The 17,594-nt window shown below is 37.1% G+C and overlaps 1 protein-coding gene across 1 annotated transcript in view; it reads right to left on the bottom strand.

Moving 5' to 3' along the window:
* The window catches only part of grik3 (glutamate ionotropic receptor kainate type subunit 3), an 86,263-nt gene that overhangs the window by 27,480 nt on the left and 41,189 nt on the right, over nucleotides 1-17,594 (bottom strand). Inside the window, exons 2-7 of the mRNA XM_068323942.1 lie at nucleotides 10,871-11,044; nucleotides 10,457-10,714; nucleotides 10,168-10,349; nucleotides 6,353-6,406; nucleotides 3,657-3,827; nucleotides 1,264-1,407 (exon numbers count right to left, since the gene is read on the bottom strand). Of these exons, the coding sequence (XP_068180043.1) occupies nucleotides 1,264-1,407; nucleotides 3,657-3,827; nucleotides 6,353-6,406; nucleotides 10,168-10,349; nucleotides 10,457-10,714; nucleotides 10,871-11,044 (983 nt within the window). The remainder of the gene's footprint in view (nucleotides 1-1,263; nucleotides 1,408-3,656; nucleotides 3,828-6,352; nucleotides 6,407-10,167; nucleotides 10,350-10,456; nucleotides 10,715-10,870; nucleotides 11,045-17,594) is intronic.

Below are 17,594 nucleotides of genomic sequence, written 5' to 3'. Positions count from 1 at the left end.
TTTTTCTTCATAAAAAGAGATTCTCAGTCATATTTCTGTGTCCTTTGCAGATTTTTCTTGGTACGATGGAGGAAAAGGAGAAATGTGTGGACCTCTTTTTCAACCTCCATTCCCAACCATACCTTATTTCATTTGGCCTCTCACCTCCACAGTGGGCGGCATGTTCAAATAGCTGTAACTCCAGAATAACAGCTCTAACTTACTGTCAGCGCCTCAGTCACATCACAGCTGAAGGGACAATTGGACCTTCAGAACATGTCAAAACTCCGTCTGATACAGCATGTAAATCAGGCTAGGGTAAATATTTTTCTAACTGGAACTCTGCAGAATTGTTGTTGAGGACAATCACATATACTCTTGGCTTTTAGTCATAATCGTAACACGTGATTAATATAGTAACTAATGAAGCTGCTTATTCAATGCAACACTTATGGTTTAAACTGATTATAAGTTGCCAAACATAAACAGGGGACCAACTGAACCTTAGGATGAATCGCCTGTTAACTGGAGCTTCACAAACATGATGATCTTCCACTGAAGAGAAGTTAGCATCTAGTTTACTTTTACTAATGAAAAGTAGAAGCGGGAAAAGATTTGGCCCTGCAGTTGCAAGCTATTTGCTCTGTGAGTAAATTCTTCCAAAAGTTACAAGAGATGAAGAATCAGGGTTAGAAGGTGAGGCCTGGATAACATATAACAAATGTAGATGGTCAATGGTTTAATTGCGCAATTACTGATATATACTGATATATATACTGATAATTCATGCTTTTTAAACATCTTTAAACCACAACAAAAATCAATACAAATGATTTTATCATTTGAAAAAAATCAAGGTGCAATATAGTTGTATCTCAGTACACCCATAATCTGCCACGTAATGCACTGTTACAACTTTCACAGGCTTGTTTGTGTATTCTGAGCCTCTGTCTTTCATGTTAGATTAAATAAGAGCCGATTAGACTAGTTCTGTTTTCAAAAGGTTACCGTACGTGTTTTCTGGAAAATAGGTTATGAATACATGGAATTTAAAAAGCTGACAACAATGCTACTTTGATGTGTCTATCAAACCTTGGTTTGCTTTGTATGTGGATATGATTGATTTTCTAGGCAAATATCCCAAAGCCCACATGACAACACCTCCACCCCCCACCCCCCCGGTCCCCTTACCACACTCCTCGTGTGACAGATACCGCTCAGCAAATATCCTATAATATCAATATTGTTGGTTCAAATAGCAAAATGCCAAAGGTGTCCTGTCACCTCTTTGATGAAACTCATAAAACGGCCTCCAAATCTCCAGGGTTTGTGGCGGTGACATTGCAGTGAGTTTACAGTCATCTGTGGGGCGTGCTGGTACGACACGGACACAATGTGGACTGCATCATAGGTCAGAGCTGCATCTGTCTGGAATAAGGGGTGAACATTATTTCAGCTAATGCCTGTGAAAAGACAAAAACACGTTCTTCTCCATCACTCTTATCTGTTACGGACTCATATGGAAATGTCCATACGGCTTTCCAACATTCCTTTAAAAACTGATTCATTTAATATGATTTTCTCATTTTGTAGCTCTTTTACTGCAATAATTATACCACATAAGTGGAAGGATTTTTAAGAAACAATAGCATATGTATGTGTTTCTGAAATGATATATTAGCTCTATCTTTTTAAATAACGGTCACATGCTGTACATGTGCTCTAGGTCTACATAACTGTAATCTTGCAACACATAGAAACTCTTTCCATAAAAAGTTGTACAGGTACATGTAACGATTAAATGGTAACAGCAGGTTGCAATCTTTGACTTTGACGGGTAGATAATAGACCCATATTTAACAATAATGAACTCAAAAATTAAATAAAAATAAAGTTGTCAAATGAAATTTGTGTGACTGGCACATGAAAGGAAAACCAACATTAGTGAAATGTACAATATAAAACAAGTCATGTTTTAAAAATATAAGCACTTCTGGCAAGTCTGATAGCCTGACGGAATTAATTCAACAACTGGAAACCTTCCATTCAAAGATATTCCAGTCTTGGTGACAACGTTCTTTGGGAATAACTTCCTTTCTTTCCATTAGCATCTCATCCCAAACAGTGTTTGATATCTGGACTGTGAATATTTGTCTTTTTTATTGCACTAAATACACACTAATGGAATAGTACAATGCTACTAAGCTACTTGGAAAAGGCTGGCTGTAAAGTGATACACCTGGTCTGAAGCAGTGTTTCTGGAGACTGCCGTGTTCAAGGATAATTGGTGCAAAAGGGCTTAATGAATGTTGTCTAAGCCATTATATCAACCCTGTCTGGACTGTTGAAAGCATAAAACATAACCCTGTGGATTTGTGCTTTTGTTGCCAATATCTGACTCTGCTATCAACTTGCCAGAACAAGAGGCAGGAATTTTTCTGATGGGGTGTTTTTGTTTTTTTTAATCTTCATTCATCGTTTCACGGATCTTGGCTCATGCTGTACATTCAGCTTTTGCTTGAATAATACTTAAATGATTTTCTCACTTACGTTATTATTATATCACCATTAGATTTTTTGAACACCTTCATGTTCAACCTGTGATGATCCATCAATCTGTACTGATATATCAATTAAATGATCAATGAAACCAATATCATCAATTATAGCAAACACAAGTCTGTGCTACTGTTTTAATCTGAGCATTCTCTTCCTGGACATTGAAGCGGGATTGGTGCCAAGCCTGTAATGGCCAACAGCCAACAATAGGACAATGAGGACATTTTTACGCTGCTCTCTAAAATCAACCTGATTTAAAAAAACCAACAAAAAAAACCCTTGTGGACATTAGAGGAAGCATGATGAACGTGGCATCTACTGTACATATAATCTGTTAGACTATATCTATAGGACAGTTTGTTAACTGTACTAAAGGATTAAGTCAGTATTAGGAAGTAGCAAAAACAAATATATGCATATATGTGTGAGCTCTGGAAGCTATTATAATATGAAAATTTCTACTTTTATGTGCTAGAGGAGTCACTTTCAAGCCAGATTTATTGCATGTAATTTTAATTAATGACAATGACTTATGTGTGTATGTTACGCTAATAGGTAGAAAGTAAAGGTGTGCAGTTATTATTGTGTTCTAGTATGGAAAAAAGGCCCATGAATTGAATCAAATTGAAAACATCATTAAATTTTGTATCGCAGGGTAACTGGTGATTTCCTTTGTGTGTGCTTGAATCACTTAACAAGAACAAGAGATGCTGTACTGCACTAAAATAATAGAATACTATTTTTTATGAGAAGCTGTGACCACTTGGTGTCATTGCTTATACCACCTTTCAAATCAACAACTTTCCTTTCAAAATTTAGCATAACTGTGGCTGAACTTGTGGAATTATACAGTATTATGTTGAGTCACAGCCTTAAAGTGTCACCTGTTTATATAAATCAGAATGCGATATAAGTGGTTCCTGTACACTTTACTGAGACCAGCAACTGCTGAGGTAAGGGTTTTTTTTTTATTGTGGGGATACTGTTTAGGGTTAAAACATTTCCCTGCCATGGGCAAAAGCCATGATTAATAGATAAGAGAGATAAACGTAGTTCCCTTACATCGACATTTTGATGACTGTCTTCAAAAGGAACAACACAAAAGTAGTAAAACATACCGTCATGATGCCCTCCAGCAGGCCTGAGTCAGGTTTAGGTGGTAACTGCCTTTCCATCGACCATTTCTCTACAATAGATGCAACCTGGGGATTATCCACATTCAGGATGCGGAAGCCAGTCATGTTGACGCCACAGAAGCGGTACGGCTCGAGGTCGATGGCCATCAGGTCCTTTTGAGAAACAAAAATAATGATTTACTCTGTCAGCCTTGAATATCTTCATTTTAAGCATTTGTCCTGGATACTTCTCTGCTCACATGAAAAGAAAATGGTGCAGAGGTTGATTGAAGAGGAGCTATATTAAGACCAAAGAGTGTGGAACAAAGGAAAAAGTACAGTATTTTTTTAAATTTAAATGTAGATATTAAAGCAGAGTCGGGAACAGTATCGGCTGCAGCAACATATGTGTATATATATATATATATATAATATATATAATATACAGTATATAAAAAGAATCCAGTGAAGACCTTTTTCTGCTTGCAAATCCTTTTAGAATTGACAAATTACTTTTGTTTTTGTACGGCAGTTATGTTGCACAAATTAAAAGCTCAGGATATATTTTGTCTTTGCTAATCATGTCTATGTGAAAAAAGGTGCAGATTTCTTATTTGGGAATATTTTAATTATTGTTTATAGCTTAGAAATAATAAGAGAAAAACAACAATGATGTTAGATGGTATTAATAATTCAACACTTGTGTTCCCAGGGCAACTTCTAGGCAAAGAAAAAAGCAATTCAATGTGAACTGCTGTAATTTCTGGGACAGCCATTGTAGCTGAAGTGTGAAGTCACGTGTTGACACATGTCGTGTCAGGATGGGCCAGGGGGTTTGGAAAATACATTTCAATGAACATAGATATTTCATTAGCACCCTGTGGGGTTAGTGCTAGGGGAACAAGAGCATGTAAGACACTTACTAAGAAGTCGCCGCCAGTCACTGAAGACATTATTTATTTACTTTTTTTTCTTTTATTTCATGGAAGAAAGCAGCACAATCCTCTTCTATGAATTTTGAATCAAAACAAATCAATATTGTTCTATAATATATTTTTAAAAATGCATGTTGCAATTTTCTTACAATGTGGAAGCAAACTAACTGGGAAAGAATTATTCGGACAAACCAAAAATTAAAAAAATATAATAATAATAATAATAATAATAATAATAATATAATAACATTAGCATTGTTTATGACATTATCATTTCTAAAAGGATATTTTGGGATATCGGAAAAACAACTCATTCCAATCATTAGTTCAGTTTTTTGTTTTTGTTTTTGTAGTGCTGTCTTAAATGTGCATCTATACCATAATCCTACAACAGCATTACACAGAAATCTTAACTTCAGAATGTGCTGCACATATCTGAATGTGTAGCTTTGGTCTCAGAGGCATCTATGGAGAAGCAGGAGCTATGACAGACTCATTTCAAAAGACAAGGAAGTTATTACTCCATACCACTCTGCTGTTGCCTTTTCACACTCTAATAAGCTGGCATTTCCTCCACCTCAGAAGAGACAACACAGACATCAGTGGATTCCTTCAAGAAGAAATTGTATTTCCATGTATGCCATGGCCATATTCATCATTTTGCATCAAATCTAGCCACCAGGTAGAAACGTAATAGCGTGTCTATCAATATGACAGCACATTGCAGCTTTAGCTAGCGCACTCTGATTGTAAAAAGATGTACGTTGCTGCAGAAAATCAGATCAAATATAGGTTTTTAAGGTAATCCTTTGTGGTTTCTTTGTTCCGTCTATACATTTGTAATCAAGAAGCATTGAATTTACCTGACAGCAATAGACATGACACATTAACACAACACATGGCAGACCATCGCCATTGCCATGCTGTCAAGCATGAAATATGACACACATCATGCCCGGACCTCAGTGTCATGTCGCATTATCACAACAGGCCGGCTGACTTCAGACAGACAAGAAGTGTGTGTTCATGGGGGGGCAGAAACAGAGACAATAACAGGGAGTGAAAGGAACAGCACAGATCATGCTGGTATTCATTCCCGTTCAGTCTGTTTGTCACCAGACCAGTGAAGAGCTGCAACGGCTCCCTGCTGGGTCTGCTTGTTTTAGTCAGACAGTATTATTTCATCAGGGAGGGGGGGGGGATTCAACAAACCCAGATTACATGTACAAATATATCACTAATCCAATTGTGGATCGAGAATAAAATTAACCTTATGTCTGGGCTGTACTGGCTCCACACTCTGTCAGTTGCCAGTTTATAGGATATACGCCTGCTATAAAGTTAAAGTAAAATCCATTTCACTGAACTGAAAAGTGATATTAGATATTTGTTTTTTCATTCTGCAGGTGGGACAAATGCACTTATATTTCGACAGGATTTGCTGTCAAACACAGAATGTACGCAGTGTTTAATTATATATTACAAAGTTGGAAGTTGCAGGCAGTGGTAGAACTCAAGCTGTTGTTTGTTTTTTTCTTTATGCTGCCATCTAAAACTCTTAGACTTCTGTTGATTTTACTATAAAGCAGAGTGTTTACTACAGCGCACCGAAGACTCCATTATGCCTCCAGCTTGTCAAACAAAATTGATATTATGGACCGGATCCAGCCCTCATTGGCAATTAGCCGCTATTCATCAAAAACTCAAGCGGGGAGTAGATGAGGACGAAGGACGGAATTTGCATGAACAAGTACAGTACATTACCAGAGTGGTGAAGATATAGTGGTAATACTCTGTCATCATCCCCATGGTCTGGGCCTGAAGGGACAAAGGCAGAAGATGGGATACAAAAGCATGAATGAAGAGAGGCGGGCTGAAAAAGAAGGTCACTGTGTCATGTCAGAGTATTTTAGAATCAACAAAATAATTTGTGGACCCAATTCTGAAGCAAATGCTACATCATAAAATAAAATGAATGAGCACATTTTAATGATCATAAATCAATTATATGCAATTTTTTTTGTGTGACTTTCCCGTCTCATATGCTGGAACTTCTGAGCCATATGTGGTCGAAAGAATTACACAATTGAAAGAGTACTCGATGTATTTCTATGTATTTCAATGGTGTGCAATGGCTCAGGGCATCTGACATTATCCCACATTGAAAGGAGAGGCTTCAATCAAAAGAGCTCAGTAATCTTTGTCACACATCCAAACACTCCATCACCACCACTTGCTTTGCTCAATCGACATTCAAAGGCACCGTATTCTCATGGCGACTGTGCTTTCCATTTAATTGTACCATCTGTTGTGGAAAAAAAGCCAAGGTTATGTGAATAAGATGCTTTGCCTATGTGGAGGCATATTTACGTCTGCAACTCTAGACATCAAGCCAAGTACATGACATTGAAACTTTGTGTGATATTTTTCTTGTGTGATTGGGAGTTTTGATTGATCGAAGTATTTTTCCACTGTTGCAGAATGAATTACAAGTTCTTGTACTTTCCTTCCTGTTCATCATCAACCTCTTATTTTAGAAAACCATCACATGTCCCTGTTTCCTCTGAAACAGGAGGGTCATGACAGAGATTTAAAACAATAGGGTATGCTGACTTCTTTATACCCAAGAGAGATGCATAGTGCAATCTGCAGGCAAATAATACCTGTTGAAATGTTGAATGTAGTGAGCTTGTAGGAGCGACTACAGATGTTACTTTTACTTTTGAGAATCATGACGTGGTAACTTAAATATTCCATTGGCAAAGTGTATCTCTGTGTTGATATGAAAACCCTTCTAAAATAGTCACCTCTGATACTCTTTATACACGCGCACCTGCTGCAGCATTCAAATCACACTACACATAAATTCCTATTTATACTTATTGTGTCTTGGATAGAGCTAACCTTTTTCGTAAATCTCTAAATGGAGTAGTCTGCAAATCTCGCTAGTAAATTTTGTTGCTGCTGGCTGCAAATATGAAACGTTCGTGATATTCATTCCAAGTTTGCTTTTAGTAAGGGAGTCATTTTAGGTGACTTTCACAGTGGGCTTTATTGCGAGATCATGTTAGTGTGCTGAGAGACACCACAGTCCATTAAGTGATGACTACACATTGTTAGAATCTACTGTCATATAGTTTAGTGATCAAATTATAGCATAGTATTTTTGCATATCTATCTTTAACAAAAAAATATCTTCAATGTTTTATTTTAAGCCTCTAATAATAATTATATTTTTCTTGGTAGCGTAAATCAATACACCCAATATTTTGAGCTGTTTATGATGCTATTTTTGATAGACCAGTAATATGACCTGGTTGTGCCAAGTGACCTAATAAAAAAGAAAAAAAGCTTCTCTGGAAGGTGTCACAGCAAACTGCTATATAAAAAGAAAAGTACAAGTTCAATGTCTAGTATTGTAAAGCATAGTCTCTAACCAAGCGTAGTGGTTGTGGTATTTTTGACATCGGTCTGAACCAATTACTCGTCTTCCTGTCTTTTAAAACCTGTGGCCTGTGCTGTAGCATTCTGAGAGGTCCTGGAAGGAAACTGTCAAAAGCATTTTTGTCTCAAACCCTTTTCTCGCTTCTTCTCAAGAGGACAATGATTCCTCGGTGCAAGATGTGCAGACTGGCCTCGAGCTCAAAGATGTCTCCTTACATCTCAATAACTTGGGAAGACTGACTTATTCAAATAACGGGAGGAAACGGTGTTCTCTACTCTGTACATCATGCTGACAGCTCTTTGCTAACTCACATGGGCTTTTTCTGGATCTTACTCATCCTTGTTTAAGAACTGACTACAAATTATTTTCTCTTACAATATTTCCAAAGTAAATAATAGACTCATCATATAATGCAAGTTCATTACAAATTTACGTTCTGTAGTAACATACCTGCCAGAAAAGTGCCAAAATTAGTGTGGATTCTTATAATGTTTTGGGACTGCTTAATGTTTCATGTACAAATAGATCCTAATTATTGTTTCAAGGTAGTCATATATCTTATGCTTAGGTAGGTGTACACTGCCAAGTTAGAATGACTGAAAAATTAGCAAACATTGTCAGTGTGCAAATAGACATCACCAGCCGCACCATCCATTAGAATGTCATTAGAACTAGCTGTAAAACGTGAAACAAACTCAGCGACAATCACATTTTGGTCAAAATGCCAGTTGACATCTTTGGACAAACCATTTCTCAGGATATGAATAATATGAAATGCTTCAGGAGCCACCATGTGTACTCTAAAGCAGCGATCCCCAACCTTTTTTGCACCATGGACCGGTTTCATCTAAGACAATATTTCACGGACCAGTCTTCATTTGCTCGATAATTGTTAATGATGCCAGGACAGCTGTAGTCTAATAATAAATCGTCCGCAGTGGTTTTATGCAAAATGTAGACATCAACAGACAAACAAACTTTTTTTCATAAATTGATAATCAACATCTCTATTTCGTCTCTGTAAACGAAATAATTATAAGAAATAATTACATTAAAAACTCGATTCAAGTGACTGCACTGATGAGGTTTATTTTGAAATTTTGCAACTTACAATCAGTTCATTCAACGCAAGAGAAATATTGATCATTTCCAATAGAAAGATGAACAAGTCAATCAAATAATAGTAATTACAATAATGAGAATTAGTGGATGAGGACCGCTGATCTAGGGGTAACGGGAGACAATGAAACCTGAAGTGTGTACCATATGTCTGGTCTACTCCGCAGTTTGGTTTGGTTTTCGGTCACAGCAGAAAATCGCTTCACAAAGACAGGAGGTTGGAAATGGAAACAGGGTTTTCGATACTTTTTGGGCGATCTCAGGATAATCTGCCTTGACTTTATTCCAGAACACTGGTGCGTTTATGGGCGCTTCATTGTGTGTGTGTTGATAACCTGTCACGTGACCGAGACATGAATTTGTCAGTGCGTCATTCCACACAGACGTCACTTTTCAAATTTAACGTCTTTCAGACTCCAAAATAAATAAAACGGAAGTAATGTAAATAAGTTCTTCTTTCTGAGAGGCCCGGTACCAAATGTCCCATGGACTGGTACCGGTCCGCGGCCCGGGGGTTGGGGACCACTTTTCTAAAGGAAGGTACAAAACATTTGTGCAAAGAAACATCACTAAGACCATTTAGAGTAATTAGAAGAAATTCTAGGCACAAACAGGCTTTACAGGAATGACCACACGCTTCACTTACTCACATCCACATTTATACAAATCTGTCCTTCCAGATTTTTATCCCATTATAAAAGATGAATATCAGCCTTGATGATGTTCTCTGAGTAATCCCTTCAACTGATCAGACAAAAGGACCAACTTGGATGGAAGTTGGTTTAATTAAACAATAATAATAATAACTACTTTAGCTACAGAATCATTATTAGCCTGTTTGCTTTATTCCTCTTCAGCTTCTCCTGCCACTTAGCTGCTCTTTTTTGACGATTCAAAATCTACATGTTTGCATTTAAACATGAAAAAAATCATTTGGGAAGTGTGAGAGCTGTGTGGATGAGGACCTGGTACTTTACCCAACAGATCTGGCATTACATGCCACATGTTCACTGACCTGTTTGAGAATCTGTGCTGCCATTTGGTGACTGCAGTCAAAGATGATACGGAACTCCCGGCTTCTCTTCATTTCTTTGAGGAGGGGTCTCGTGTCCTGTGTGTCAAGAGGGAGCTGACGGATCTTTAGCCTGATGTTATATCTGGATGGCGCCATTATCAACTCCTGTAGTCTTATAAGACCTTTGGGAGGGGAAACACTATGGGTAACAGGCTCACATAAAAAAATACAGAGGCAATGAGGTGGTGAAGATTCACTTATCTCTAAATCTAAATGATCTAATTCTCACCTGTGCTGTCATCATACACGACAGTGGCTGTTTTCCATTTGAGAAACTGTACCAGGTCCAGGATAGCATAGCTTAGCGAAGAATAATCCGGATATAGATTAGCATAGAAGCTATCCCTGTTGTCCATGGGATGGTGTTTCCATCGTACTTGGATGTGCGGCACTTCCAATGCATTGCAGATAGACTGCACAGCATTCGACGATGAGCTATGTGAGGGCCCAAAAATCGCAACCACACCTAAAGACAGCTGGTCACAAGCTGGAGAAGAGCAAGAAGAAAGATAGAAGCTTGAGAAAAAGAATTTAAAGTTCTTATTTATGCGAAAACATCATCGAGATGGACATTTTATCAACCAACCATTCTTGATTTCCTTCACACTACAATCCATTAACAAACACAGAACGAGCCACTCACCTTTCCTGGAAGCCTCAAAACTGTCGTAGATATTAATCCTCTGTATGTCGTATGTTAGTGTTGTGTTTGGCAACAAAGTCCTGTTTCTGTTTATGTTATTGACAGCAAATTTGAAGGCAAGCTCCTCGGCGCTAACAAGTGAAACAGGTCCATCTGTTTGCTCAAAAATCCCACCTGAAATAAAAAAAAAGAAAGAGACATAAAGCCTATTACAATCAGTCAAAAACATAACCATAAGCAAAAGGACAAACACTGACAGAAATGAAAGGCATTCACACCTGGGGAGTGTCACATAGTGCATGGACATTAGTTTTCTGAGGCAAACTTGGAGAGGCCCTCTCCATATCTGCTTTGAAGTCCAACACCATAATGGATTTAAAGAGTGTGAGAGTCTGTTACATCAGGGCAGCAAAAAGAAAAAAATATCTTGTCTCTTCATTAAGATTTCCTTTTATTTCACCAGAATATCACAACGGTGGGTCTGATAGAGATGATACTCTTCCTCAACATAAAATTCGAGGCATTTTTTTCAGTCTTTTAAAAGGGATGAACTCCTTAGAACTTGCAAAATGTGTATATGCACATCAAAGTGTTGCTGAAGACGTGTGTATCCGAGCATCATAACCAAACATCCTGTAGTATAGAGGAAAATGGCTGTTTTTTTTTCCACATTTCAATAGGTGAAATAGGGTTTTTCATGACAAACTGTGCCTACAGGACAGACAATAACACTCAAATATCCCAAGTTAAGCATTGAAAACTCTATTAAGGTGACTTAAAGGGGAATACTCCATACTCATACATCAGTTTATTTGTCATGGAAAGCACTTCTCAGCCTGTGAAAACAGATGTATAATGTCTTCTATATCTCTTGATGCAGCTTAAAGTCTCATAAAATATCCCCAATGATGTCATAGTGATTGTAGCTTGAAGAAGTCAAATTTTCAGTAAACACGTCTGGCATGGAACTTTGAAAATGTGATATTCAAATACAAGGGGTTAAAAGAAATGCTGTTACAGGTCATGTGGCTTTGGACCTAGTTAATGTAACAGGGTAGAAGTCAGGATACATTAGCCCAATTTTCTTCACTTTTGACTATTCCAATGATATATTATCAGATCAGTGCAGAATCACTGTATTTGATTAATCTGTGACAGGTATACTGTAACTACTGATGATAAGCATATTTGAAAATTTAGGTGTCAACAAATTCAGCATTATAACTGAGCATTAGGCAGAGCCCTCCTAACATCACCATAGTGTATGCTCTGAGCTGAGCTGTGTTTTTCCTGTTTCACCATGCAGATTGTTGCCTGTTCTGGGAACTATTTTTTGTTGTCGAGTTGTTTTTTGTAGTTGCTCTCTTAGTGCTATTTTAATTAAAATGATTATTTCTAAACAAACTACAAGGTTGTGCTGCTCACATGATCTAACATTTGCTTCGAGAAGTCGAATGATATTGACAGTTTATTGGGGTAGGACAGAGAAGGTTTAATGAAATATTGGTTTCAGCTTAAAATGAACATTTCTGCCAAAATGTGCAGTAAGATGATACTTTTTGTAAATGAAATACATTTTTACTAGGTAGCTTTTGTTATTTCATTATTTTAATGTTCAATAACATTTGTAAAGGAATCATAAGGCAATATAAGTAATATTTGTTTTTAATATTTAGGATTCAGAAAACTTTGCAGCATTTAACTGTCATGTTAAACATTAAAACAGTACACTGTGTATAATTGGTGAAGTGACAAACAAAACATGTACTGTCAAATGTAAGATAACAAACCCCTCTGTGCCTCAGCTGCAGCCTTTAAGAAGACAGTTAAGACAGCTTCTTAAAAGACGCCCGTAGGAATATCAGCTTATGGAGAAACTTCCGCCTCCACTCTCATCACATTATCCATTTCAATAAGAAAGCAAAATGTCTCAGTCAATTTTGAAAGAAGGAAAAAGTTCAGTAATATCAAAAGTTGCCAATGTCTTTGCATAACTTAAGCTTTTATGGACATCATTCAAGCTACAATAGCAACCTTTAAAATCCTGTTTGGACTGAGATAAAGCATTTTAGAATACTAAATGTCTATAGGAGATGACTGTTTTATGTAAGTCAAAATTCTGTTAATGTGCCTAGTTATTATTATTTTTATTTCATGTACTGTATTTATTTTTTCACCATTTGCAATTTGTAGTATTTATTAGTATATTGATTGAATACTTCTATTTGAGCTTTTTTATTTAACATGTATGTCTTATCTGAATTTATAATTTGCAATGAATCAGACGCATCACTCCTAATGTCAGTGTGTTCTATTTTCCAATAAAGTTAATCTCATTTCTAACAGACTAACAGATTAATTTCATCATCAGTAAATCTGTTGAATATTTAGGCCTTTTTTTTGCCTGATTATATAAAATCCCATTACAAATGACTGTTTTTTACATTAAGGTCATGTTTAGATAAAAAAGGGCTCAGAAAAGGCTTTTATTTAAAGCATTCCAGTGGCATTTTAGGAGTAAAGTGATATTAGTATTAGTTCCATTTGTTGTGTGTGTTTTTTAATACTATTTTTATTTTTGTGTTTTACACTCATAACCTGTGGCTCACAAAAGCTACCAAGAAGTCTGGTAGGATTATTTCTCTAATCCTAGAGGGAGCTGGCATCACAAATAACATTATTGACCTGATAATGCCCCTGAAACCCCCCCCCCCCTGGCGCGTGGATCACAGAATCAAACATCGATTATTTCTGTGGTACGATGGAGATTCTTGAATTCATCTTACTATTTATGACTTGGAGTCCCACTGCGTTGTAAAGAGGACGTGATGCATAAACCGCCCAGTGGAATGTGTCACATTAAAATAAATGAATCCTACCATTTTGTGGGGAAATCTCATTAGAGTACATTAAGTAATTGCTGGAGTATATAGTAATTTGACTTTTAAGAGGATAAAAAGGTGCATTGCTCAGAAGCACTTTAACAAATTTAATAAGTGAAGAAAACTGCTCCTTGGGAAGAAAATCCTGCAGATAATTTGCTTTGCCGATTCTAGAATTCTGCCATGAGCACAGGATCAAGCACATATTGTACAAGCTCTAAAAACCGTATAGAAAAGGAAGGAATAAGCAAGCTTTTTTGGTCCAGTGCTATTTAAAATGTACTCTAATGATGTAGAGATTGTAATATTAGGGAAAACCTTTACAAGCTTCCATTTAAACGACCACACTGAATGTTCATTATTGCAGTAAATTGAAGAGCATGAATTTCAGACTTGTTCTGGTGAGTGTCAGTCAAAGGCTTCAAATTAGCATGCCTTCGATGCACAGGAACACAAAGGCCTTTAATTAGTCTATAAGTTCTCTTCCACAATATATAAATCACACACTAATGACAGCTGTTTCAATAATGTGTCCTTTGAGGGCTTTGTGGATCTGCCGTATTCAGAAGCCACAGACTGATATGTGTTAGAAGAGAATGGTCCAAATTCAACTCTAAAACTGCAGAAATTGGATCATGCAAATGAAAAAAGGAAAATGAATAGAGACAAAACGGCATCCATTGGTGGTAAAATGTGATGAAACTTGAATAGTGTGCTATGCTACAGAGGAAATTATTTCCCGATTTGTCACTTTTCCAGGCGCTAGCTATGCTAAATCAATTGACCGTTGCCAACTGTATTCAAAACATTTAAAAGCAGTGCAAATTTTTTGTACAATTTATTAAAGTATATGTTTTTAACATTTGATTTTTTGCAATATAAACAAAAACTTTTGATATTGGTGGGAAGGCAGGTCTTTGACTGCTGAGAGGAAGCCCTACGAGACAGACGGGGCAGGCTGCAAAGGAAAATTCGTGTTGCAGCATGAAAGACCAACATGTGTAGCTGCAAACAAGATGGGCAAGAGCACAAGCATAAACCAACCCTCTGCTGTGACTGTAGATAGTAGCAAACTGACTGTGAGGCAGCTTAGTTTGTTCACTTGAAATCATCAGGGTACCATAGAAAATGTTCATTTTTACATCTGCATTTACAGACGTCAGACTTCAGGGAGTGAAAGATCGAAAGCCCAAACAACATAACTTCAGAGTACTACGGGGGTTTGGCTTGCCAGTTTTGCATTTTTTTTTTTTGTATTTGACAATATTTTTCATTTTGATTTGCATAACAGAGCAGAATGTGTTGTAGTTTAAGTAGTTCAGTAGGAGCTAGATAATTTTTCCATCATTGGTTGACATCCAAATGTTTGATCTTACATCGAAGACTCAAGAAGTACTGTCTGCAACAGGATGTGAAAAAAGAATAACCCACTGACGTTTATACGAGTGCATTCGTCCCTGTCCTAACAACAATCGCACAACTGTTTGTTTTTAAGGTGAAAAAAACGTCACCACTCTCCAAGGTCCTTTTTGTGTAGTTGCTGTCTTCAATGCTGGGACAAAAACTGTGACATTATTGCCCTTTGGAAAAAGAAATTTGTACAGAAGACAGGATAAGATCGATGACCTTTCTGTTAAATTTTGCCAAGCAAGAATTTGACCTTAGCTTCAGGTGCAACCAGCATCACAACAACAATGAATATGACTTCATTACTTTACCATTTATTTTGTATATTGTGTGTGTGTGTGTGTGTGTGTGTGTGGGTGTGTGTGTGTGTGTGCGTGTGTGTATACACACACATACTCTCTCTTTATAGAAAGAACAGATAGGGGTTGAATATGTACTTAATTGTCAACTATGGTGTGATACATTGAGGTTTCTTGCTGCCACATAAACCATTTTAGAGGCCCAAACAATGAAAGCAGCTCATTATACTCTTGGATACATGTATTCTGGCCCACTGCATTTCAGACTATTGCTCTTTTGTACTTTCTTTTCACTAGTGGGATTCCCAATCTCCTTGTGAATAGCTTCTTGTTTCCCTGGATGTGGAACTGCACTCAGTTTGACAATGATGGCAGCAAACAATGACCTGCACAAGGCACGCGCACGCACGCACACACACACACACACACACACACACACACACACACACACACACACACACACACACACACACACACACACACACACACACACACACACACACACACACACACACACACACACACACACCACTATGAACATTGGAGAATGCAGGCAATTTCAGGATGAATGTGTTCCTCTATTATCATGGGTAAATACACAACACTTGTAGACTAAATGCTATGCAATACAAATACCAGAAAGAAGACTGGACAATAAAAAAGCATTTTGTATCACATTCACTAAAAAAGGAAGAAGAAAAAAGCTTGCCAGGAATCTGTTATATCCAATCATCTGATAAATATCATGAGAGGAAATGAACTTATTATTTAACGGTGGTCTACTTCACTAGAAGGCCCCGGGTTTGATCAGTCTTGTCGTGTTCTCTTTCGCTGTTTGTTTTTCTCAGTTCAAACACACTCAAGTCAAGTAAAAATAAGATGTGACAACTCCCTGTAGGTCACGTCATGAATGCGTTTGTCTACATTCACAACATTTATATATTTGTGTGACATGTGATCCCTGACCAGGAAAAAAGAGCCGATATTTGTGGTTGATTAACTAATCTGGTGAATCATCTTTGGTCCATTCTAATGTGAGCACATTATTGCTTGAAACTCAAATTGAGAAGACAAAAAATGTTATTAAAATTCTGGGTTTGTTTCTTTTCTTTCATTGACAAAGGAATATTTAATAAATCTATCCTCTAAACCAGGTGCACAGGAAATAGAGGAGGGGAACCTGTGAGATTATTTCCTGCACACCAATAAACAGGAAGAATCAACTCATCATGGAAAAAGCTGATGAGGATCTAAATTATACCTACATTTTTGACTTGCACTCGCAATAATTAAAATAAATTGTACAGCCCCTGCCATGGAGAAGAAGCCAACCTGCAGTGCAAAACAAACATTGATTTAAGATGTTGAATAAAGAATCTGATTTCTCAACAACTTTATCTTTAACTTCAGCTCAAGTGTTTGGATCAAAGGGGGTTTCCTCATGCAGTTGTTAGTCTTGAAGTCCTGATTTAGCTGATAGATTTCTATGCCCAGCTTGAAAAAATTTATCTTTGTCTTCATGTTGTTTATTGGAGAAATATATACAAATATTACTTCTGTTGCTATCACCTGCGTTTCAGTACAATGATTATGTCGACGGCCAAAATAACAGGTTGTGTTTATGAACAGAATCGACCAGAGTTGAAAATGTAGCATGGTTTGTAAGGACAGACATACCTGTACCAACACCTAATTTAAACAAAACACCACAACTAAATATTAACAGTTAAAGGGTATTAAAAAAGATTACATTTGAATTATAGAACTGTTATCTTAAGCTTTGTTTGTCTGTGCAGTCTTATCGTATTGCTGCTATAAGCAGGCCAGACTGTGACAATACCAAACTGGCAATTAAAGTCACACAGTGCTCAAATTATTTATTTAAAAACATTTCATTAACTTGTTCATCTTATTTGCAGATATGAAATTATATTGATTTGTTCCTTAAGAGGACATGGACATATTTGTACATTTTGTGATGATTATGACACATAAAAAAGATATTTTATATTAACAGGGATAGGAAAATAAGGAGCACCTTTTATCCATCCATCCGTCCGTCCGCCCGTGAGCTGACAGTGGGAGATGTCAGCTCAGATCCGGAGCACTGCTGAGGCGCCCCTTAGCAAAGCTCCA

Source organism: Antennarius striatus, chromosome 9 (assembly GCF_040054535.1).
Source record: "Antennarius striatus isolate MH-2024 chromosome 9, ASM4005453v1, whole genome shotgun sequence".
Lineage (NCBI taxonomy): Eukaryota > Metazoa > Chordata > Actinopteri > Lophiiformes > Antennariidae > Antennarius > Antennarius striatus.
The sequence above is the reverse complement of the archived record's forward strand: the minus strand, read 5'-3'. Positions and strand labels throughout refer to the sequence as shown.